The sequence below is a fragment of the Camarhynchus parvulus genome, chromosome 1 (assembly GCF_901933205.1).
Source record: "Camarhynchus parvulus chromosome 1, STF_HiC, whole genome shotgun sequence".
Taxonomy (NCBI): domain Eukaryota; kingdom Metazoa; phylum Chordata; class Aves; order Passeriformes; family Thraupidae; genus Camarhynchus; species Camarhynchus parvulus.
Window position 1 is genome coordinate 20,073,347 of NC_044571.1, and position 24,052 is coordinate 20,097,398.

At 37.4% G+C, this 24,052-nt stretch overlaps 1 protein-coding gene across 3 annotated transcripts in view; it reads left to right on the plus strand.

Annotated features, from left to right (window-relative positions):
* Positions 1-24,052, plus strand: part of MID1 (midline 1) — a 244,596-nt gene that overhangs the window by 181,817 nt on the left and 38,727 nt on the right. For all 3 annotated transcript variants that reach the window (XM_030946856.1, XM_030946771.1, XM_030946690.1), the window contains exon 3: positions 14,787-14,882. In XM_030946856.1, coding sequence (XP_030802716.1) covers positions 14,787-14,882 — 96 coding nt within the window. The remainder of the gene's footprint in view (positions 1-14,786; positions 14,883-24,052) is intronic.

Genomic DNA, 24,052 nt, shown 5'->3' on the forward strand with positions numbered 1-24,052 from the left:
TTTTCATGCTCGTTGTTTGACCCTGAGTCTCAAAAGCATTTTAGATGTACAAAATTCATTTGTACCTAAGACATTTCTGAGGTTACCTTTAGGGAACTCTGCAAGATGAAACAAAGCAGACTTCTATTTACTTTGAAAAGCACCCAGCAGCTAGTGTCATACAGTGGAGACATACCACAGCACATATTTAATAATGAGAATGGACAACCTTAAAGGTCTGGACAAACCCATCAAGAACTATTGAAATATTTTTTTAGACACACAGTTTCAAAATTACATTCAGAAGGAAGGCAGGTGTTTTTTGTTTGGGTTTGGGTTTTGGGGGGTTTTTTTGGTTTGGTTTTATTTTTTGTATCATGTTTCTAAGGGGCTAGTTTTAGAAGTCTGAATTCAGAACATTCATCCAGTAAGTTTTCATTTTGATCATGTCAATAGACCGTAGTAAGGGCAAAATACCAGTTATGTCAAACCTAGGAATCTTTGCTTTTGCTGTCTTTGGTAACCACGTATAGATTGTTTGAGAAATAGCTGACACCACTCTAACATACAAATAATAATCATTATCTTGAGCACCCAGACTACTTGCCTGAACAAAAAGTTTACCGGCATTTAGTGTCCATAGTGGGAGGGGCTTTCTTTACTGGCTTCTGATGACTCATTCAAAGCCCGTTGACTCAGTAGGAAAACTAGCGTAGCCTTTAGTGCATATTTGATTAAAGACATTTATCTTAGGGAAATTGACTAATCTATAAAATAAGGATCAGGATGTCTTTCTCTTGTAAAAGTAATTGAAATTCATGTAGGGAAAGAACAAAGTAGGCATTATTACTCTTCAATCTCTATTAAGAAATTTTTTCTTATCAGTTTGATTTTTTTTTTAAATTAGTTAAATGAGTAATTTAAAGCATTTTAGGGCCTCATGTGCTTGGCATGTGATTTGGTTCTTTCTCTTGAAGTAAGGTGGTTACTATGGAAACAAAGACTATGGAAGATTTGCATCGCTGTTAACTGCATGAACAAATACATTGTTACAAAAACAAAGAAAACAGATATTGAGGTATAAAGTAAAATAAGTTCCTTATTAATTACAAAAATCATGGGTAAGAGCCAGTTTTATATATTCAATAGGAACCACTCTTGCAGGAACAAATGAAAAAATGGAAATTAATGGAAATGTCATTTCAATATTCAATAATATTATCTAGAATATGTAATTGCCAAAATGTATGTCCCAGCTCCTGAATAAACAGTTACAACAAATTGAAAGGCTTACTAAACCAACTAGTTTTTCCTATCAGAGTGTAACAGCAATTTAGAGAGTAGAGCCTCTCTTGACATAGTTACAAAGGCAATATAGGGCATGGCTCTCCTGGCCCCTCCTCAGCTATTTGCACAATTATTTCTTGGCCATTTCGCAGACTCGTGTGTTTATGCACGGGGTGAACCAGCTCATGTGCAGAACTAAGGAGTCAAAAACCCTCACTCTGGGAAAGTCTGACATCCTGAGGGTTTGCAAGTCTTGCCAGGCTTTGTTTTCCAAGCATCCAGAGATACAGGAAAGTGTGGACCAGGCCAGTAGGAATTAGAGAGATGTCAGTTCTCCTCCCCCATATGTAACTCACTTTGTTAATGGCACTGTAGTGTTCAAAATCAGGGAACAGTTGCATAATTGAAATAGTTTCAGACTGGGAAAAACAGCTCAAAATACAGCCATGAAGCTCAGCAAGCTAGAATGAGAGGCCAAGTAGGTTGATTCCACTGGAGGGTTTGCTAAAAGAAATCCATATGTACACACATGCCCATGCCCATGCACATGCACACAGGGCCATACTCAAAAGAATGAATCAGTTACAGATACAGCTCCTTAACTAATAAGAGTGGTTAATAAATCATCAATTGTAGAGCACTACACTTTGGAAGGGACCTCCCAAGATGATCAACCTTTCATGTAAAAGGGAGCCTAGATGGCTATGCAGACTATCTGTCCAATTGCATCTTGAAGACTTCTAGCGATGAGGACTCTCCCTTGTCCCTAGAGAGGCTATTTTAGTAAATGATTGTTCACTCTGTAAAACATGTCTTTTTTACATTGAGGTGAAATGTCTCCCAGTGTAGCTTATACCCATTGCTCCTTGGCTTCTCTGTGTGGCTGCTTATGAAGAGACAGTCTGTTTGTAGGTGCCCTTGAAGTATAGGGATATTCTTATGAGGCCCTTGAGCCTTCACTTATCCAGGGACAAGAGATCTTACTTCAGTCAATGAAAAAATGAGGAAATTAAAAAGTTGTTGTACGTGAAATCAGGCTCAGCACTCAATCAGTTTTGTGTGACCTCAAAATGCTATTGATGACCATGTGCTTTAGAAACACCAGAGAATAATCTGTTCTCTCTCTACACCCCTTGCACATTGCATTACTCATCCTTTTCACTTTACAAAGCATAGATGTATGCTCTATACAGATGTATGCTTTTTTGGGTATGTTTTATATGGCTAAAGAGAAGGCATTTCTCACAAATCTCAGAAACAATGGATGTAGAAAATACAGAAATAAAGTACTGGGTAAATAAAGTTCCTATCTTTTCTCCAAAGAAAACTTTGTCTGATATCAAAATCAAACCGAATTAATTGAAGGCCTCAAGTTGAGACTTCCATGTGCTTTACAGTTTTAATATCTTCCCAAAGTGCCATGAAAAGCATATTTATATAATCAGCATTGACTCATGTTTTCAGCAGGAAAAGTTTGGTAGCCTTGATAGTAGGCAAAACTTCAAAGGCTGTCATAAATCAAATGAATAATTTGTCTGGAGGAAGTCATTATAAATTGGTCACATTATGTAAATGTGTCAAATGAAATGTTAAGATCTCCCTCTTTCTGTAGGAATAATTGGATTTGCACTTCTCTCTAAATTGCTAGTCTTTTCAGCAAAATGTGAAGTCATTTATTTTTCATTACCTGAATGCCTGTCATATTACAGTTACAATGTTTACAGAAAAATAAGCAAAGCTATATGGGAGGGTTCAGGCAAGCTGTTTTATGTTTTACTACTGTTATCCCACCTGATGTAAAGATGATCAGCAGGCCATGTAAGACTAGCTCAGTTTTGCATCCTTAGTTTAGGTATGCTAGAATAGATAAGATGAAACATTCTAAGATTCTTTGTGAATCATTCAAAGGTCATAAAATCATAGCATATGCTGAGTTGGAAGGGACCCAAAATGGTCATTGAGTCTAACTCTGGCCCTGCACAGGATGGCCCAACAATCCCACCATGTATGTGCCAGAGAGCATGGTTCGAACAGTTGTTGATCTCTGTCAAACTTGGTGCTGTGACCACTTCCTTGGGGAGCCTGTTCCATGGCCCAACCGCCCTCTGGGTGAGAAACCTTTTACTGATATCCAAACTAAACCTCTCCTGACCCAGCTTTATGCTGCTTCTTTGAGGGCTGTCACTGGTTATGAGAGTGAAGAGATTGGTACCTGCCCCTCTGCTTCCCCTCATGAGGATGTTCATGACCACAATGCGGCCTCCCCTCAGCCTCCTCTTCTCCAGGCTGAGCAGACCAAGTGTCCTCAGCTGCTCCTCAACGTTCTTCACCATCCTCGTGGTCCTCCTTTGGACTGCCTCCAAAAACTTGATGTCTTTTTGATATTGTGGCACCCAAAACTGCTCCCAGCACTCAAGGTGAGGCTGCCCCAGAGCAGGACAATCCCCTCCCTTGCCCAGCTGGCCATGCTGTCCCTGATGCCCCCAGGACAGGGTCGGCTCTCCTGGCTGCCAGGGCACTGCTGACTCATGGTCAACTTGTCATGGACCAGAACCCCCAGGTCTCTTTTCATGGCTTTGCTCTCCGTTCCCCAGTCTGTACACACAGCCTGGGTTCCTCTGTCCTTGGTGCAGAATCTGGCATTTGCTACATTGATCACACCTCTAGAGGACCATCATTTTTGCATTCGACATTTTGGAGGAAGAAGAGGTACCAGGAAGGTGGCCCCTTAAAATTATGATGATTCAGCTGAATTTTTTAATATGTTAAAGAAAGGTTGGGCTATACCTGTCACTTGCTATTCTTATAGAAATTGGACTGTGGTATCAGGTGTTTTATTCTCTACTATTCATAAGTATTTTGTTCTTAATTGAGCATTTATTGAAATCTAGTATATATGTGCACATATAAATTGCTTTTGTTTTCTGAGGATTAAATGTTCTCTTTTCTGATGACAGATTTACTAAATTTATTAGTGAAAATTTGTGTGCTTAATATTAAGGCCATAAATAGAGAATCTCATCCTTATTTCATTATTAAAATGTTCAAAGTCTTTTCCTGTTAGAAGATGCAGAGTTGTTATTGATTGTTCCAGTTCTCTTAGAGAGCACACAGGCCTTTCCTTTGTGTTTTGCCTTTCAGGTGAAAATCTGAAATGTCAAGAAAGCAAAGTTCTAACTCAGAAGAGTACAAAATAATCTTTTAGGAATTGAAACAGTCCTGTGTTTGTCAGTTTGAAATCTTACAGGTGCACATATCTAGGCTTCTACTTGCACTCTTCTCCCTAAAAATATCCTTTGATTTGATATGATATGATATGATTGCAAACTACAGCATAAGATTTATTTTTAATGTATTTTTTAAATGTCTTGTGGAACCTGAGTTCTGTGGTGATATCACAAACATTATGACACAATCCACTAATTCTTAACTCACAGAAATTTTATTTCTGTTTTACTTTTCAAACTGTGTGTAATCAGAAATAAAAATGTTCAGTATATAGTCATGGGATCTCAATTATTGATGGAGTAGAACTGGCTCAAGTTACGTTTTATGGTCAGGCATGCTGCAAGTGATTATAGGAGCACAGTAAAAAAATACAAGAGTACTTACAAACATACTTCTTGAGCCAAAACTCACTACTTTGAAGTATCCTCATGCAATTGCTCATACTAGCATGAACAACTCATTAGTTGATACAAATTGATAAATTCACATTAGTAAAGTGAAACACGTCTGTGATGGTCTGCAGAGCTGAGGTAAGTGAACAGGCAAGTCAGCTGTGGCTTCCACATGGAATGTTTGCTTCTGGCTGGTTCAGTTTTTTAATCATTGCATATACATTATTGTGGACTGCTGAAAAATAATGTGTCCCTGCTTTACTGGCCTCTCAAATTATAGCTGGATTATCACTGAACTGATTATTTCGTTTCTTTGTGAAAGTGCACTCCATAAGGGAGTGAAAAATAGTATTGTAGCATGGGAAGGAGTTATTTCTTCGGCTGTTCTGCTGTCTGTAGCATGCATCCCTCACCCCCTGAGGATTTTCTTGAGCATCCACATTACTTTCAGACCTTCCTCCCAGAAACCCTTGGCACCATACACTGCCAGCAAATCAAGAGCCAGAAACTGAGTTCAGCTCAGGTTCATAAAGTCTAGCAGAAGGTGAGGAGCATGTTGTAGCAGCAGCTGGACAGGTCACAGCATGGCCAGGAAAAATGGAGCAAAATCATGAGCATGTTTTGGAAGTAGGAGTAGTGAGGGAGATCAGGATGTCTGGGAATGGAGCTGGATGCATTGATGAGGTAAGGGAAGGAAAATCCTTTAGCATTGTACATTAAATGAGAGAGGATGATACTTCTGCCTGCTGAGTGTCCTCTTGGTATGTTTTTTTCATTTATCAATTGCAAAATGCAAGGGAAAAATAAAGTCCTGGATTTGTCATGGTTATTTTTCTAGTCCATCAGTATTTGAAATATACTCAGAACTTCAGGTTTTCAGCTAAAACTCTTGGGGGGGTTGTTGGTGTTTTGGTTTAATTTTTGTCTCTTTTAGGTTTGGGGTAGTTGGTTTTTTTTGGTGGTAGTAGTGATGGTTAGTGAATTTGAAATCTTGAGTTGATCTCAGAGGAAGTATTGGCAATAAAGACTAGGCAGGTCAGAACAGAAATTTCACCTATGACAGAAATATGAAACAAAATCTGCTTCCAAGTCATGATCTGTATCTTTCAATTTATACTCCATATTTAGCTCACCACCATCATATTCTTTTAGTAAGTCCCTAAGTATGTAATTATACTAAGAGTAATGTTGCTATCTGGTTTTATCCATCGCAAATTATAAAGTCAAATATTTAAATATAATAACATCTCTGTACCTGAAATCTGAGCCAGAGTTTGGTGCCTTGGTCTGGCTGCCTAGAATAGAGGCTAGTCAGAGTTAGAGAATAAAGTAATGGCAAATTCTGAACAAACAATATTGTCCCTTGTAAATGTGGCAGTTCCATTTTAGACAGCATACTTTTCCCTAAATGTGTATGTACTGCAGATAACCCAATGCACATCATATTCCTTAGAGGGAACTACGTTTAACATAATAGTAAAAGAGGAAATTTTACAATATTTATTGTGAAATCAGTATTTTACACATTATAAATGCTCCAGGTGCATGAATAATATAAACTGGTGCAATCAGGGAATCTGATCTGGTTGCTTTTATTCTTTCTAGATATTTTCCATCATTTAAATAATAAAAAAAAACTTTTAAATATATTGTTAGATCCTTTTTATTCTTCTTAATATTTTATGTCTCTTTACAAAGATACAGCAAAGCCGCTGTTAAAAAAAAAGAGGAAAAAATCCTGAAAAACTCGTGACCATTGTCCATCTTGGGTGTAGCCTCTGTGAGGCTTTTGCACTGCCCAAGGTGTATCTATTGAAGGCCTTCAATAATTACCTACTTTATTCTCTAACTCTGTCTAGCCTTTGTTCTAGTTATCCAGCCCAAGGCATCAAGATAATTATTTTAGTAACCCCTAAATGTGAGACCTGGTGCTTGGTCAAAAACTTTTTATGGAAAAATACTGATAAATTATATTATCAGGTTGACAAGTATTTTAGATGAATGTTTAAGCCTTCTATTCAAAAAAGTTGAACGTTTATCTAAACTTGAAAACTGTGGGAAACTCAAGTTCCCCACACCAAACTTCCTTCAGGATATTTATTCAATCTAGTAGATGGTTTTAGTTTTCTGAATAAGCAATAGAGTAAATGAGGAGAAGAAAACAGAGATTTACACTTCTGTCTAGAGCAAGCTGTAACCATGGGCAGCAAGGCATTGAGCATGTGACAGAATGAGCACCAAACTGAGCAGATGTCAACTTTTTTATGGTATGTAGTCTGCAAGGTGTGGTATATGGTATATTCACTGCAAGTAAAAGCCAGAGCTTTCAATGACTCCAGTGAGGAAAAGCAGAGTGCTCCAGAGGGTCATAACTAGCTCATGGTGTACTTCTTGGCAAAATTTCAGAGAGTTCATAAACACAAGAAACAAACCCTCATAAAACACAATTGTAAGTAGTGCTTTGGTTAGTATACTTCACCCTGTGCCAGAATTTGGGTTTTTGCTTAGCTGGTTTGGTGACACTTGCCTCATGCACCATGACATTGGACAGTGGGATCAGCATTTTCCGAAGGAGGTGCAGTTCTCTGGCTTCCCTTGGGCTCACCAATGGTGCCTTATGGCTCCTACTGTGCTGCTGGGGCCACAGCTGGGAGTATGTTGTGTTCACTGATGGGCCTGTTTCCTCCCTGCCGTGGAGCTGCCCAGACAGCCCCTCCCATATCCTTGAATAGGAGCTGCTGGTGTTCTGTGTCAGCCCCACTGGTACGAGCCCACAAGGCCAGTGTGAGTCCTGGGTGTGCCAGACCTTCTGGCCATGCCAGGAGATGGACCCACAGCTTCATTCTCGGATGGACAATTAATATCCTCAGGAGGGCAATCAATAACTGTCCTTCAGGGTGCTGTTTGCTATACTGAGAAACAAGTGCAGAAGGCTGCAGCTGCCTCAAGTGTCAGCTTCATTACGGGCCAGCAGAAAGAGCTGCATTAGGCTTGTGACAGCTCCACCACTGTTACCTAATGCAGACCAAATCTCCACATTGACCTGCTCCATTTCTTACCTATCCAGCTGCCCTTTCTATCCTGCCAGCTTTGCATAATACTGAATTGTTTCTACGCGTACCTGCTTAGATAAGATGGAATTTTTCAACCACAAAATGGAGTAATATGTATTGGCTGATTAAACCCAGATTTTTTTCCACAATAAAACCTCTTAAATAAATATAACTTTCAGAAATGTTTAGGCAGACATCTGTAGAAACCCAGACTTTAATAACACTGCATAAATTTTGGTTCTTTAGATAATATTTTTGTTTTGTTTTTGTATAGATGCCTGTCATTAGTTAGGCAGAAAACTTAGAATTTCAGGTTTTGGAATGAGCACTTCCAAGATCTTTCTTTAGCAGGATTACATTATGCATCTCGTGGGCAGGAGCTTGTGTTGAACTCCTGGTCTTAAATACATTCCATGTCCTGGGAGTCTGGAAGTACCTTTAGCTAGGGTGCTGCAGGACAGCTGTGCAATAGTTCAAGTTGTCCTTAACCCCCTTCATTGCACTGGATTAGCCCATGGGGAAAAGAATGAGTTTATAAGCCCTCTAGCTCGACACAATAAGTCTTTAATGACATGCATTAAATTCAGGTGTCTGGTATTTGTTTTGCTCTTTTAACACTTCAGCTTCCAGTTTGACTCCTGCATTGAGGCAGGGAAAAAAGGTCAAATATATTGTGGCCTCAGACATATTTTTACACTTTTGCAAACTTTTATTAACTCACATATCAGTCCAAACTGTGTTTTAGTTTTTAATGTTGTAAGATGCTAAATCTATTCCTTCTTGATCCTTGATTCCTGATTATTATTCTGGTCCTTCTTTGATTAATGACTCATAACTCATTAAAAAAAGAACTGAAACACCCCCCCCAGATCTCAACCAAGTTAACATTTGTATATCTTCTAACAACTTAATTGAAAAAAAAATCCCAGTTTATCCTATAGTCAGTTTTTCACTATCTAAACTGGAACAAAATTCCTTTAACAAGTTTGAAACCCTTTAAGAGAAAATGCTATTTTCACTTCATTTTTATATGTCCTTCTGTTACAATAAAAAAATAACTATGAAAATAAGTATGCAGTGAAAGTTTCATTGACCTGCGTTCTGGGTAAACATTGTCCCTGCTGTGGGCAAATAGTTTTTTAAGTGTATGTATGGTTTCTTTTCCAAACTTATAGTACACATCAATGGAAAACTTTTGCTATAGGGTGCTATGTATATAGCTCTTGTCCTGTTCTTTTTCCTCAGAGGCCCCAGGTATGAAATTTCTCTTTCTCCAAAAGAGAAGAAGCAGTGGAGGAAGACTGAGAAGCAATTCACAGGACAGATTGGTGTAGTTAAATAAAAGGACAGAACTGCACTTAAGAATGGCAGGAACCCCTGGTATATTTGAGGCCATGGCTTTGCAGAGACACAAGAGTGTAATTGGAGGTTCTCCCTAGAATATTGCTTTCTCAGTTAATAAAGATTTTACGTGGTCAAGAATTTGAAGTGCTTGGATTTCCTTCAATTTCCACAATGTCCTATGTTAAATAGACATTAATGAAAAATTGTGACATTCTTATGAAATATGGAAATATTCAATAGTCAACTTAGTTAGCATCATTGGAGTCATAATGGCTTCCCATGCAGATATTTTCATTGCACTTTTAATAAAAATAGTCCTGGACAATTAATTAACAGTGCAGTATCTCATGGGTCTTTCCTTGTGATATACTATAATCACTTGAGGTAAAAATCCTAGTTCCCAGGAGTCTATCAACATCATAGCTGATATTTCTTTACACATAGGAATGTGGAGTGCAGTTGTCAGGCTCTGCACATTTGAGACTTGAGGTCAATCATTCCTATTAAAGTGTTACTATTCCCTGGCTGGAGAAATACAGAGTAGATCACATGAATGCTACAGAAGAGTAGTCATCTGTTTCAGGACAAGTACATAGAATAAAAATTAGCTTAAGATTTTCCATGTGCACCTGGCATGTTCATTTAAATAAAGAACACCAAATGAAGCATTAAGCTCACATATACCCCAAACTTGGCTCAAAACCACTCTTGATATTCTGGCAGTTATTCTAGATTTGATTGGCAACTTTTTTAATAGGTTAGACACAAGTCCTGGAGGCAACAGGACTAGTTCATGGGATATGTCACTATGACGAGGTGAAAATATAACTGGAGCACATGCAACATAATGCCTTTGAATTTGGAGGAAAACATTTCAGTGAAGATGTGTTTGCTTGGACTGTGTTAGTGACAGGGAGTACATTTATGATCTCTAACCAGCCTGCAAGTATTAAAGATTGACCTGCCATGTCAACACCGCCCTGCTTTCTCTGCTGGCTTAAGTTATAATTGCAATCACACTTGTGCTTTGTGATGTATTATTCCTCATCTACAGCAGTGTAACTGTGTGGCTTTAAATTACACACTTTAACTAACCCAGTCTGGAAATGTATAAACTGTTTCATTTTGACTGTTTGTAAAGAGGCGATGGGAGGGGGGCAGGTGGTTCTCAAGAAACCTATCTAATTACTAAACTTAAGTTCCACTATGCAAAGTTGTTTTCTTTAAATCAGGAGATAGCCTCAAAATGTGCTTTATTCTGGTCAGTTCTACACTAGGATCGAAGGAAATGCAAACTGCAGTCAATGCTTGCTGAGGCTTTGGTCATGGTGGAGTTGCTTTACTTCAAAAGGAATTGAAAATTTCATTGTACCTGATAGCTACCTGTTTCATTTTTTGGCTTTTTAAATAGATATTTTTTATGGAAAATGTCTCTGAGAAGATGATTTTGGGAATGCTCTTATTTTGTCTGCCATGACGTAAGGCAGGAGCACACGACTCAGCATTTCTCTTCTTTAGAAGCTTACATTAATTTATTTTGACAGCATTTCCAACTCATAGTAGCTTAGGATTATCTGTTTGTGCTACTTTCTTATTTCAGACAAGCAATGCTTTGCGTGAGACTGTTAATTTGGCAAAGGGCATGGGTTCACATTTGGTTTTCATAGACTGATAGATTTAAAGACTAGAAGAGACCATTATGATCATCTAGTCTGGCCTCCCACTTCAATCAGGGCACAAACCTCACGCAATCCTTGGTGCAACATGATCATGACTTCAGCAGCAACGTGTTCATGAGCTAGACAGCAGCTTAAAAAATATGATCAATACTGAGTTGCCTTCCTCTAGTTTTTGGCATTAATTTTTCCAACTTAGACTCCTGTCCCTGGATCATATCATTTTATAGGCATGCAGAGTCAAAATGAAACATCATCCCTAACTGTCCTTTTCAATTACATGTCTGAGGTTTCATCTACTTGGATTTATCCCAAGATTATAGGAATATTTATGTTGTATAGTTGTCAGACCGTGCTAAATGGACAGTAAGCATTCTTTTCACTTTATACTGTTGTAAAAACAGTTTCAAAGCATGTATGGAATGTCAAGATCTTGGGCTGGATCTACATTGGTAAGTCAGGAAGCATTCAGCCTTGCTTTTGCTTTTTGAGAACAGTTTGCATCTACTGAGTTAACATACATGAAGCCTGTCCACAGAGGAAATGCAGAGCAACTATTGTGCTTCTTTAAAAAAAACAACACCAGAGTTTCTAAGATCAGTTTTTAATAGACAGGTAACAATGAAAATTAGCAACTGACGAAAAAAGATAAGAAAATGAAGGTGTGAATGTTTAAGAAATTGTGATTTACCTAGAACATTACCAAAAATACAATTGTAATTTGGTGTGCCCAACAGAACAACAGTAGAAGATTAGGTGGAAGGAAGGAAGGTACTTGGAATCAGTTTACTCTGCTACTCACTTTCACATGTACTCATCATAATGTGAGAGGACACTTTCTTCAGACTTCAAACCTGGCTAAAATTCACTCTCCCAGGAATTTTGGTCTACAACAACTAAATTAATTTTCCAAGTTGGCTGGACCTCCAAATCTGGCAGTGTTGTATTATGCAACTGGGAAGTTCCTGGTGTGGATGAGAAATGAGGTTGCAACACTTTGGAAAGTCTCTGAGCAAACATCTGTTTCTGAAATTTAAATGTTCAGGTCTTTCCTGTGTCACACTACATGGAGTAAAGAAAAGGGCAGAGCTCAAACTCTGCAGCTTTACTATCATGTGGTAGCTAAAGTGGCTCCATGCTCTGTCTGAGAGAATAATAGGGGAAAGTACTAGAGGAAGATACTGCCAAGAGAAAATCTGGGTAAACATACTGCAGGAATTGATCAAGTTTTATGAGCTTTAAAACTTTCAAATCAGGCCACTTTTAAGAGCTGCCATTTAGTACTCCCCTAGTGAAACTGGAAAGATTGACATTAATTTCAGGCAGCAGCCACCAGGTTCTTGTCATCTGGTAAAGCATTAATAGAAACTGATGCTCTTCAACAAAAATTTAACAAAATTCTTATTATTCTTGACTTAAAAAAAACCAAAACAATCTCTTGCATACTAAATTGCATGGAAACAAAATTCCAGGTTTCCCATATTTAAAATTACACAGTTCAAGGAGATAGAGCATGGGAATGGATTAACTCCAGTTTCTCTAAGGCAATTCACTTGTTTCACAGTTTTCTTCCATTTTCATGGTCAGGAAATGCAGAAGATATCAAGACACCTGTGTGAAGCCATAATAATATATATAGGTTTATATTTATAGTCACTGGATAGGACACTTATTCTAAGATTTTGTTTTTCATTATATATATATATATCTATATACAGGAATATAGATTACTATATTCAGATTTTGGAAATATTTATAATATAATAATGTATATATAATCTATGGGTCAATACATTTCTGTTTCAGAGAAAAATGCTGACTCTTCTTGTATTAATGGCCTTAGTTGAAAAGAAATAACTTGCAGTTATTCAAAATCATTACAGTGTTCCACAACCATTTTGAATACATTTTTTTCTTCATAGTATATATAGGTAACAACTGCTAGTATTTTTTATTTTCAATAATAAATTTTAAATTAGATAATGAAGCATACACAATTTTCATTGAAACATTTTAGTGTAAAATAGTAAAACATATAAAACATGAATGTGTAAGATTAAGAAGTTATAGAAATAAAATTTCAAGCGTATATGCTCACTTGAATCAACTTAAGGAACTGTTTATTGAAGGCAAAAGTTATCTGATATTGTAACTATATATGATATTTTGACTTTGCCTGTGAGCTACAAAGGCACATCTGACAGCACAGCCAACATGACTTTGCAATTAAGGTTGCTCACAGTGTGGCTTATGGAAACGTAAGATCCAGCACAGTTTGGTAAAAATGCCTGCTCTTGTTACTCTTTGTTTTAATGGGCTATGAAATAAATGTAGCGTAGAAGGTATTTTTACAGCCAGAGCTTGTTGTACACAACATGCATGGCTCTGCTGGGAAGAAAATGCCAAAATTATGTACTTCGAGCACCCATCATGCTTCTTGGAAGGGTCATACACATAAAAGCCACCAAAATGTTGTGTTTTCCTCAGTGGAACAGAACTGACTGCCTCTCCAGTGCTTACAGCATCAGCTCTGGTACATGCCAAAGTGTGTATCATTCAGCAATTCAATACTGCCATTTTCATTTGTTTGTAGCCACATGCGAAAATGGGAAGGGAGCTGCATGGCTGCAGAAAGTGAGGGCAAAGAACAAGGTGTTTTAAACAGCATGAAATAGGCAGGGAATAACAACACCAGAAAACACACACACACACACACACACACACACACACACACACACACACACACACACACACACCTCTAAATGTGGGTATGGAGGTGGGAGTTGGGGGAGGATTATACAAGTCAGGTAAGTTAATGGTAGCTGCAGGGACTGAAATGATAGAATAGATACACCAGAGGGAAAGTAGTAGTGTGAAGAAAAGAAGGTCATTAATAAAAGATGAGGAGGGTTGAAATTAATGGAAGTTGTGCAGAGACACTTGCAGGCCTTGTCAGGAGAAAAGCAGAGGACTCACTTCTGGTATTCCTGTTCAGTAACTCCAGGGAGTGGGTCAGAGCTGTCACAGACCTGCCCCTTGTGCTTGGGTTCCCCTCCTGTGGATACAGGGAGGAGAAGGGAGGCTGAAACATTTGTTGTTAGATCTCAATCTCCCATGCAATTGCAGGGAGCCAGGATGCAGCCTCAGATCTGTGAGCTGGAAAGGACTTTGCTCCACCACAGCTGCAGATATTTATGGCAGCCATAATCAGTTGATAAACACAGAAATATGCCACAAGTTCTCTCTTAAGAACAGTTAGTGAAGGCAGAGTTTGTGAGCAGGTATTTCATTCTTATCCATAGAAAGAATGCTTTTCTTTTGAATTATTTATTAAAAAGGGTAACTCTGCTGAGCTAGGGAATAAAATTAAATAGACCAAAATCTCTCTAGCATTTCAAATCCTAAGAAGAGAGTGCTGACCAGTTCTGAGACCTCAGTTAGCAGCAGGGTTTTAAATTTAGATTTAAATTGAAAGCAGGAAATAAGGAGTCAAAAAATGTTCTCAGTTAAAATAAATATTTATTTTGGAGAAATGTTCTTGCCTTTTCTGGTCTTCTCCTTACTCATTTTTTTTCCTCTTGAATAAAACTAATTGCTTAATCTAATTATTATTAGGTCCTTAGAAAAACTATTTTCCAGAATTCACTCTTTTCTTGAACTTTTTTGCTCTCTTGTCTTGCACAGACAAGGCATCTAATCTAATCAAACATGTAATGGAACATATCAATATGAAAATCTCATGTTCATATCTGTGTAATTCGATTTTTCTGATATTCACCAAAGTATTAAAATCTTTGAAATGTTATTTTTTTCTTTTATTTTTACAGCAAAATTTGGAGAGTAACCTCACCAACCTTATTAAGAGGAACACTGAACTGGAAACTCTTCTGGCAAAACTCATTCAGACCTGTCAACATGTAGAAGTGAGTATGGCCTCCATTAGAAATTCTTATAAACTTAATTACATTCATTTCTAGCATCCAGGAGCAAACATTTAAACAAAAAAAAACCAAACAAAACCTCAACAAAAATAAATAAAACCAAACAAACAAGTGAAGAAATTAATTTGAATAATGGTAAACTGACTTAAAGCTTTTTCACTGATAAGGGGTGTTCTCAATACAGATAACCTCATTTAAATTCCTTTCTGTCCTGTTTTAGTTATGGTGTGTTGCTATGGCCTCCACTGCTACTATCCTTGAACACATCACTTATTACCTGTAACATTTGTCTTTCTGGGTCCTTTATGAGATAGAGAAATATTTACAGGTGCAAAATGAAGGCAAAAAATAGGAACACCCAGATTCCCAACCTCATTTAGGTTTCTGTTTAACACTGGTTTTATTTTCTTTTCTTTTTTTTTTTAGTCAGAATTAACTACCTAAATACATTTCTGTACTCAAATGTCCGACATGAAATATATTTATCTTCCAAAGAAGACAGGTTCTTACAGGCCTTTTAGTTGCTTCACTTACATATTCCACTCTGATAATCAAAAAATCTTCAGCAGGATGGGATCTGAACCTATACTTTCCCCCCCTAGAAAAGGTGAAAAAAAGTTGACCCAAAAAAACAAAGCAAACGAAACAAAACCATAACAAAAAAAAAGGAAACAAACTCAAGAACCAAGCCAACCAACCAACCAAAGCCAAGCAACCCCCCTGTTCTTCCAAAGAGACTATCTTATCTATGTTTGTAGCTGCTCCACTTCTGTGGAGCCTCTCCAGCTTCACAGAGGTCCATAAAACCATAAAAGTCTACCCACAGTATGAGACATTAGGTGAATGGCTTAATTCCTTTATTTAGGCACCAATATCACCAGGCAGAACAGCTGGAATGGCATTGGTGGGTGTAGAGAGACCGAGATAAGGCACAATTTGTTCCTCTGCATCTAAAGCTCCGAGCAAATCCCCTGAAGCAGATGGCTTCAGGACAGCATAAAGCCTCTTCTTCACTGGTGGCCTGTGTCCAAGATGTGCTAGAGCTGAAAAACTTAAAATTGCTCCTCAGTCTTCTCTGCAGTTCTGCAGTATTTTACCAGCTCTAAGATTAGTGTTACAAGAATCCAACTTGTTCAGCCGGTAACAGATGCTCTACTGTCCCTGGAGTCCTGGTTTAGAAAATTTCTCTGTAGACATAAAGCAATCGCAACATAGTTGTTAATGAATTCCTACCATGTTTTATTCATCAAATTAGTCTAATTAGCATTTAAATTAGCTAAATATTAAGAAATGAGCTTCAGTCAAAACCTTGGACCTCGGCCGTGCTGGAAATTGGGCAAGTGGGGATGGGGAAGTAAACTTTGAAGTTACCTCTGTTTCTCAGAGCCCTGTGAAAATTTCAGATATGATGTGCATATCTCCAGCATTGGAGAAAATGTGACTTAGATAGATTTTTGAAAAGTCAATACTTTTTTCTCTTCTTGGTTGTTCATGAGAGAAACACAACCCAACACAGGAATCCAAATTAAAAATTAAATGAAACAATATATTGGCTAAAACATTAACAATGCAAATTTAAAATTACAAAATATTGGGAAAAGTTTCCAATTACTGTATTAGTTTTGACATATGAACCCACTGAAATGTTGAAACTGAAAAGGAAGCTAGTTTTACAGCAAATGCTTTCTTTTTCATTATTAGATTTATTACAGGTAATAATGTAAAATACATTGTACATTGTTTGTAAACATATAAAAATATAGGTAGTAAATTTAAAGACTTTTGTTACCTACTTTGATTTTCCTTACCTAATTTGAAATAATTTTGATTTAGATTTTGGGGGCTTTAAAACTGGTTTTAAAAAAAAGGAAATAAGCTTTCGGTTTCAGATATAGTTTGAACTTTGAAAAACAAGGAAGGAAAGGAAATTATTATTATTATTCCTTGTATTAAAATTTCCAAGACTTTATTCTGATATAGATAAACTTTTAAATGTCATGCTCACTAACATTTATTTGTAGCTATAAACAGTAATATTTTTTAAGCCTTTATCATGTCATAAGCCAAAAAATTCAATGTTACATGAAAAATGAAAAAGGAATGTCTTTTTTGGTTTGATATGGAGCAAAAGCTGATGTGTCTAAAAATGAATGGAAAACAGGCTCTGTGTGTTTTGAATAAATTGATCCTCACCAGCCAAACCGAATGTTGTCACAAAGCCACTGTGTCAGCTCAAGTGAGCAGTCAGTGGGCTTCCCAGGAACCAGCTTTATGGCAGAGATCTAGCCATGCATCCTTCCCAGCTGTACTGTCATCCAGAGCAAAGGCCAAATCCCAATCTCTCTATGTTTTAAAACTCATGCTTATTCCTTTCTGAAACACTTATTTTCATTTTTTCCCCCACAAGTGCACAAGGAGGGATCAGTGATGTTGATAATCTGGAAGATGGAGACCTTCCAGCCACTGGGGAGGGGTATCTGGTTTGGCCTCTCATCACAGCAATAGAGACATAAATCTTGCCAATTTTTAGATGGACGTTATCGATTTATGACAGGATTTATCCTGATGGACAACCTGATCTTGGGAGCCTCAAGAAGTTCACATCCAGTCTTGCATTCCTATGGGTGATTCTGGTCATAACAGCAAGAAAATCTTTGTGAATAAACCAAGCCAACCTTTATTCTTTACTGCTTTAAGATACAATATTAAGCATTTTATAATAATAACAATTTTAGTGTCTGAATGCCTGCTTTCATGCCTAACATGGATTAATTTATTTGCTTATGGCAACAATTTTTAAAATTCCCTTTTCTCAAAGGGACCCACGCCCTGAAATGTGATTGCTTGAGACTATAACACTCTTCTCTGTCCCAAATCTTTCCGTTTGTTTAGGAGCACGCTGACACACTTGTTCTACTCATCTTTCAGACACATCTCTAACATGTTTTTCATTTTACACTAATTTTTCTGTCTTTCCATTCTCCCTTCCTCTGTAATCCTGTCTGTCATTACTTGGTTTTGCAGAAAACCCAGAAGGCTGGTAATCAGCGAAGCTTTTTTTTTTCCTTCCTTAGAGCCCATGGCAAATGCTCAACCTCATACTTCTGGCCTGGCTGCTTTCTGCAGAGCACCCCCTGGCCCAGGGCAGCTGTACTGCTCACTCTGTGCAGGGAAGGCACCTGTGGCTGCCTCCCCTGGCACACCAGGGTGGGCTGCATAAAATGATAAACTGATCATTTATCATGGGATAAAACAGAGCTCTCTCCACAAAATGAGAGAATGGAATAGGAATGACTGCTACTTGGAGATGTATTTCTTTGTAGTCCTAGTTCACTGCATTCACACTTCTGATAGGATCTGTAGAAACCTTTTTTAAGAGCGTTAAAAACTGTCTTGGATAATTTTATCTTTCAATTTTCTGCAGGGGCCTTGTACAAGTCTTCCAAAAACAGTGTTGTAAAATTGGGATTGACAGGCCCAGGATGAATCCCTGGGTGGCAGCGCCCCTGTGGCCACCCCAGCCCCCCTCCAGGTGTCCCGGGGTCAGCGTGGCCTTTCGCACTGTGCGGCCCTGCTGTGAGCACTGCAGCACTGCCACCCTCCTGGGCACACCTGCCACATGCCAGGTGACGGGGGCTGCAGCCTGCTCTGCTCTGCTGGCTGGGCCTCTGCTCAGGATTTAGCCCCTTCTTAGTTGAATTAGGGGAGGATATAATGCTGTCAGCATTTAGGTTCTCCCCCTACAGGTTTCTCTCAATGACAAGGTGCTGTGACACAGAAAATTTGCTTCTTTGTCATAATTTCCACTCCACGACTGTGTGAGGTTTCTGGAGAAGTCTTTTAGACCATGGCATTCATCAACATAAGGGACAAATTTGGGCATGAGCCTCTTATGCCAGTTACTTTGTTTCTAAGCAACTTGAGTTTTGTTTTTGGATTTTTTTTCTCATTTCTTTTAGGAAATGCATGATTAAATGTCTGTTATATCGTCAATACCATAAAGCTTTTCATCTGTTAGACAGAAACATAATCTGAACTCAGCTGGAGGAGAAATTGGAGCAATTATCTAGGGGGGAGGAGAAAGGAAATAGGTTTTGCTTGCAGACAACTTTATAGCATCTGTATCTCAGTCTTTCTGCTTGTTTTGTTTTGTTTTGAATTCACCAAACGTCATAGGAAGCAGATTCTGGACAACACTGTAAAATAATTTTGGGTTGCATAAAGAGGAGGCGTTTTCCTCTGGTTGTGTAACCCTCAAAGAGCTGCATCCTTTGCTCTTTGTATGTAATAGAAATGCTCCATTTCTAGCTGACTTCTAAAGATTTGCTGCAGGCAAAATTTCAGTGTAAAGTTCCCAGTCAAAACTGGGTTTGTGAGTGTCAAATGGTGTTTTTTATAGTCATGTTATATAATCACCTGAATAAAAAGTGGTTCATTGAAAGAACCTTTATTTCACTGGCACAGATACTCAGCACTCACACTTATCACATGCATTTTACACTTCAGTGTAAAGCAGTAGTGCAAAACCAATGAAGAGAAGATGGCAGCACCTAAAAAATCTTGCTGTTGCTATTTTTTTGCATGGCTGATAAAAAAGAAATGATCCAAAGAGGAAAATATAATAATAATGGAATTTTGAGTTTCTAGTAAGACTTCAGTGACAAGATAGCTTCTTCAAATTTTGCAGCAAAATGTCTCCATCAATTTTTGCATGGCATTTCTGTTCCTTGAGAGACAGCAAAATCAAAACTCAGCTGTCAATACAATTCTCAAAGGACCCTTGAAAAATAAAGAGGCTTTGTCTGTCACTATAAAAAACCGTGAGTACTCTGTTTTCACACATTTTCATGGTACTCACTCCTTGAGATTTGGGATTATTTTTGTCAAAACTCAAGTAAACTGAGAGGTTCTCAATAGGAAAATTTAGTTAGAAAGCCTGTATGTAAATCCTGGTGTCTGAACTGCAGTGAATGGCCTTCAGAGTAATACCAAGTCTTTGGAATAAGGAATCTACTTTGCTGGGGATTTTTTCCTAGGAAAGGAGCAATGAGTTAGATAAGTGTTTACCATCACTGTGGAATATGTGTGATAACTTGGAAAGGAAATCCACAGAAATTTACTTTTTCCTCTGCCCCACTGTCTTCCATTTTTGTGAAGATGCTTGTTCAGCAGCTACATTTATTTGCTATATTTAAATGCTAAAAGTAAATGGTATTTTTTTATTTTTGAAATAGACAGAAAAATATGATTTGAAGGAAATTAGGAGTTCTCACTCTCAGTAAGATACTAATAGCAAACCTGATCACATGCATAAAACCTTAAGATGGAGTTTACAGCATTTGTTTTTTCTAAGACAGTTTCTAATGAAAGAAGGTACAAGAGACTTTCTCTATTAACATTATTTTGACTAAATATGTGGCATAATCTATTTTGACTTCTAATTACTTTCATTTTACTTTTAATTCCACTCTCATAAAAGTTGATTTCATTCAATGGAAATCTCAGGTAAGCTTTAGTCAGTGTCTTGAATTTATATAGCATCAGAAAAGACAAACTTCAGAAATAAAAACTGACAAAACGTGCTGCATAGCATATGGTGATACAGAATATTCATTCAAGGATGTCCTAAGTTGCATGCCTAGTAAGCTGTAACCTAGTAGTCAAATACTATTTCCCTAAAGAATTATTAAAATTATTTCAAAAATTACTAATTAAATGTATAGTTGGTCCTATTCAAATATGAAACTGCAGCATTTATGAATGCATTTTATGTACAGATTAAGCATGAGCTGGAATATGTTATTGCACCTACAGTTGTTTTGTTCCTTCTGTAAATTGGAGTTGTAATTATGGTAAGAGGTCAGACAGATTATATATAAACTAATAGCAGAGTTTTTCACTGCTTGCTAAGATGGCCAGTCCTGATTTGCTCCACCTCTCCCTTTCTCTCATATCCAGATGTTCAGATTTTTGATAGACTGATATTCTTGCAAGACTTTGACCTTAGCCTAGTAACTGGAGCTTAGTTCACTAATAACTGGTAAATTAATGCAGCAGGTAATATTTTGTGCCTGCTATCAGAGGCTGTAACTTTTCAGTCAAAATGTTGTCAATTAATGGAACATTCTGAGTCATTTATCATTATGGGAACAAAATACTCTTAAATTCCTCCTTCTTCTGCCTAACATAACAGCTAAAGAGCAGCTAGAGCAGCAGGGAGACCAAAGGCACTGGTCCTCTCATGAGCATGTTAAACACTAAGCTAAAGACCCTGGATCCTGGGTGACAGTTTTAAGTATTGAACTATTGTTTCCAAGTGCACTGGTTTCAACATCATGAAAGGATGGGCAGTCCTTTGAACTTCAGTGATTATTTGATAGTTTTTGTTTTTCTATCCTACGTGAAGCACATGAAGTGGAATATTTTGCTCAATATGGAACAAAGGCGTCATGTCAGCATCTGAAAAACAAAAAACAATAAATAATTAAATATTGTTCAATTAAAAATATTTTCATTATTTAGTTTTAAAGAAAGATCTAACATAAAGAGTAAAAAGAAAAGAGTAAAAATAATGAGATTCCTATAATTATTTTTTCCCCATGAAATTCTGGGATTTTTTTGTTTTAGAATGAGATTGTAAATGTCGCTAGAGGACTTCTAGGTGTCTTGCTGGTTAGCTTTTCACCAATGTGCTTCAAAGCACAGTGGGACAAAAAACTCCAAAACAATATTTTAGTAAGTAAAATGAATACTTCAATCTTCTAAGAAAGGTTTACTTTTAGTCAGGATTGGGGCAGATAGTCTTATCTGCTGGAGCCAAAGTGGTTTAGCTCTCCTGGCCTAATCGATCCTTCATTCACAGAATTCCTACGCAGCCAGAGTAAGATGGAATATTTTAGCACTGACCTTTGTTTAACCTGCTCTGAGACTGCCTCTAAACACAAACACAGGTCTCCTGGTTAGAGATAGATGTGGAATGCAAACAAAAACAAAGCCTCTGGCACACTTGAAATGGAAGATGACCTTTTTTTTTTTTTTGCACCATTTCAAACTAAAAAATTTATACTCAGATGGCAAGCTGATTAATATCACATATTTCCAAAGGCATGGTTTGTCATCACAGATAAAATCAGATTTATGCTTAGACTAGGGAAAACCTGAAAAAGTTATTTTCCAAGAGTTCTGCTTGTGCTCTGTAGAAGACTAAATTGAACAACCCATAACATCAAACAGGGATATGAAATTAAAGAAGTTTGAATCCGTTACTCTCATGGCCGTAAAAAGAAAGGGAAGAAATTTTTTCATAAATCTGCATTAATAATTATCCTTTGATGATGTTAGAATAATACTTCAATGTATTCTGGTTCTATGAAGAAAAGTTACTCACTTTACAACATGGAGTAAAATAAACAGGCCTCTCTCTTTAGAAGAGTATAATCCTTTAATTCATCTAGGGACTAGACACTAATCCAAGAAAATGTGTTCTACATCTCCATGGCAATGAAGAAAGTTTTCCTAGAGCAAATAGGTACTGGCCATTATATGTAAAAATACTATGTTTTTTTTAATCTCAGTTTCTGGGTTTGGTGCAAGAAGAAATTCAGGCTCAAATCTAAAGTGAAGTATGTGGCAATGATGCAACAGGTTTTGAGTGGAATAATTCAATTTACTTTTCTGATTTTTTTGTCTTCTTTTGAGTATCCAGTAATTATTGTGAGTATATAGTCATTCTGTGTCCATAGTATATAGTCATTCTATAACTATCAACTCAAACACATACAGAAAAATTCATACCTCTTCTTTACCTGTACAGCCACAGCTGCAAAGAATTTATTTTTTAAGAAATTGAAACCATTTTTAAATCATGATGCTGAAACTCAAATTTACACCTCAATTTCCAAAGACCAGACTCTTTCTACAACCTACTTTCTTCTGTTTTGCATAATCAATTGATGACTAGGAAATAAAAATTGCTATGATTTTGATAAATTTATCACAGAGAGCATAGCCTTAAAAAGCAGACCCCCTCTTATTTAAGATGTCTTATTTTGCTCATCATTTAGAGATTGTTTGCCAAAAGGACACATGAAGATTTCCATTTGTGGGGAGAATTGCCTCACCTATAAGGAATCTCAGAGGAAGAGTTTTGCTATTGCAAGGAAAATTCTTCTGAGACACTAAAAAAATCCTTTGGTTCATTATATTAGTTGAGGAAGTTTTCATGGGTATGAATCTGGCCCTCTAATTCTGTTTGCTTTTAAATTAACCATAGAAGCTCCACTGTAACCTCAAATCTCTAGCCATTCTGTAGTTTTGTGATTTCCCAAACATCTGCTGGGGACTTTGAAACCACCACATTCATTTTCTTATGAGCTAAGCTGCAATTTATCTCAGGTCTCTGAAGATGAAAGCCTAGGAAGCCTCCACAGAGAGCAGAACACTTTCCAAATCAGTTCTCAGCTTGTGGAGCTGGGAACAGCTGGCCTGCTCTCCCCTTTGGGCTGAGAGGGCTTCTTGTTTCCAGCTCCCTGACAGACATCTGAGGAACCCCCATTTGTCTTCTTTTTTTAACTACACCTACTTCCTGAGGCAAAGGGCAACAGTCCCTATCCATACGTCTGGAAAACCTGGAAAGAAATCTGGAATTTGTAAGGTTGTTGGATTTTTTTCAGTAAACTATTTGAGATCTGTGTGTGTTACAGAAATAGGAATAAATGCCTCACAAAATCAGGAGAACTAGAATTTGTCCTTCTCCTTTGTAGATGTCATAGTTCTTGCTAAATCATAAGACCTCCTAGTCAATTTTAACTGGCATGGAAGAGGAATTTATAAAAATGATACCAATAAAACAGAAAGCTTTAGGTTCAAAGTATTTCTGAACATGGATATGTAAGGTTGATGCCAAAACTAATTGTATTAATAGTGAAATTTTCCATAGAAAAGTGTCACCAAGTCTAGCATAAACTCTCAGACAACAAATACCTCAGATTAAAGAATCAAGCTTCATCATGGGTGGAGGGAGCCCAGACTGAAATCAGCTCTCTCTATGATTTGTAGACTTTCACAAAGTGTGTGACACAGTCACCAGACTTTATAAGGCAGCTATCAGTCTCTTTTAACAAACTCCTTGGAAAGAGGGCTTGTTTTTTAAT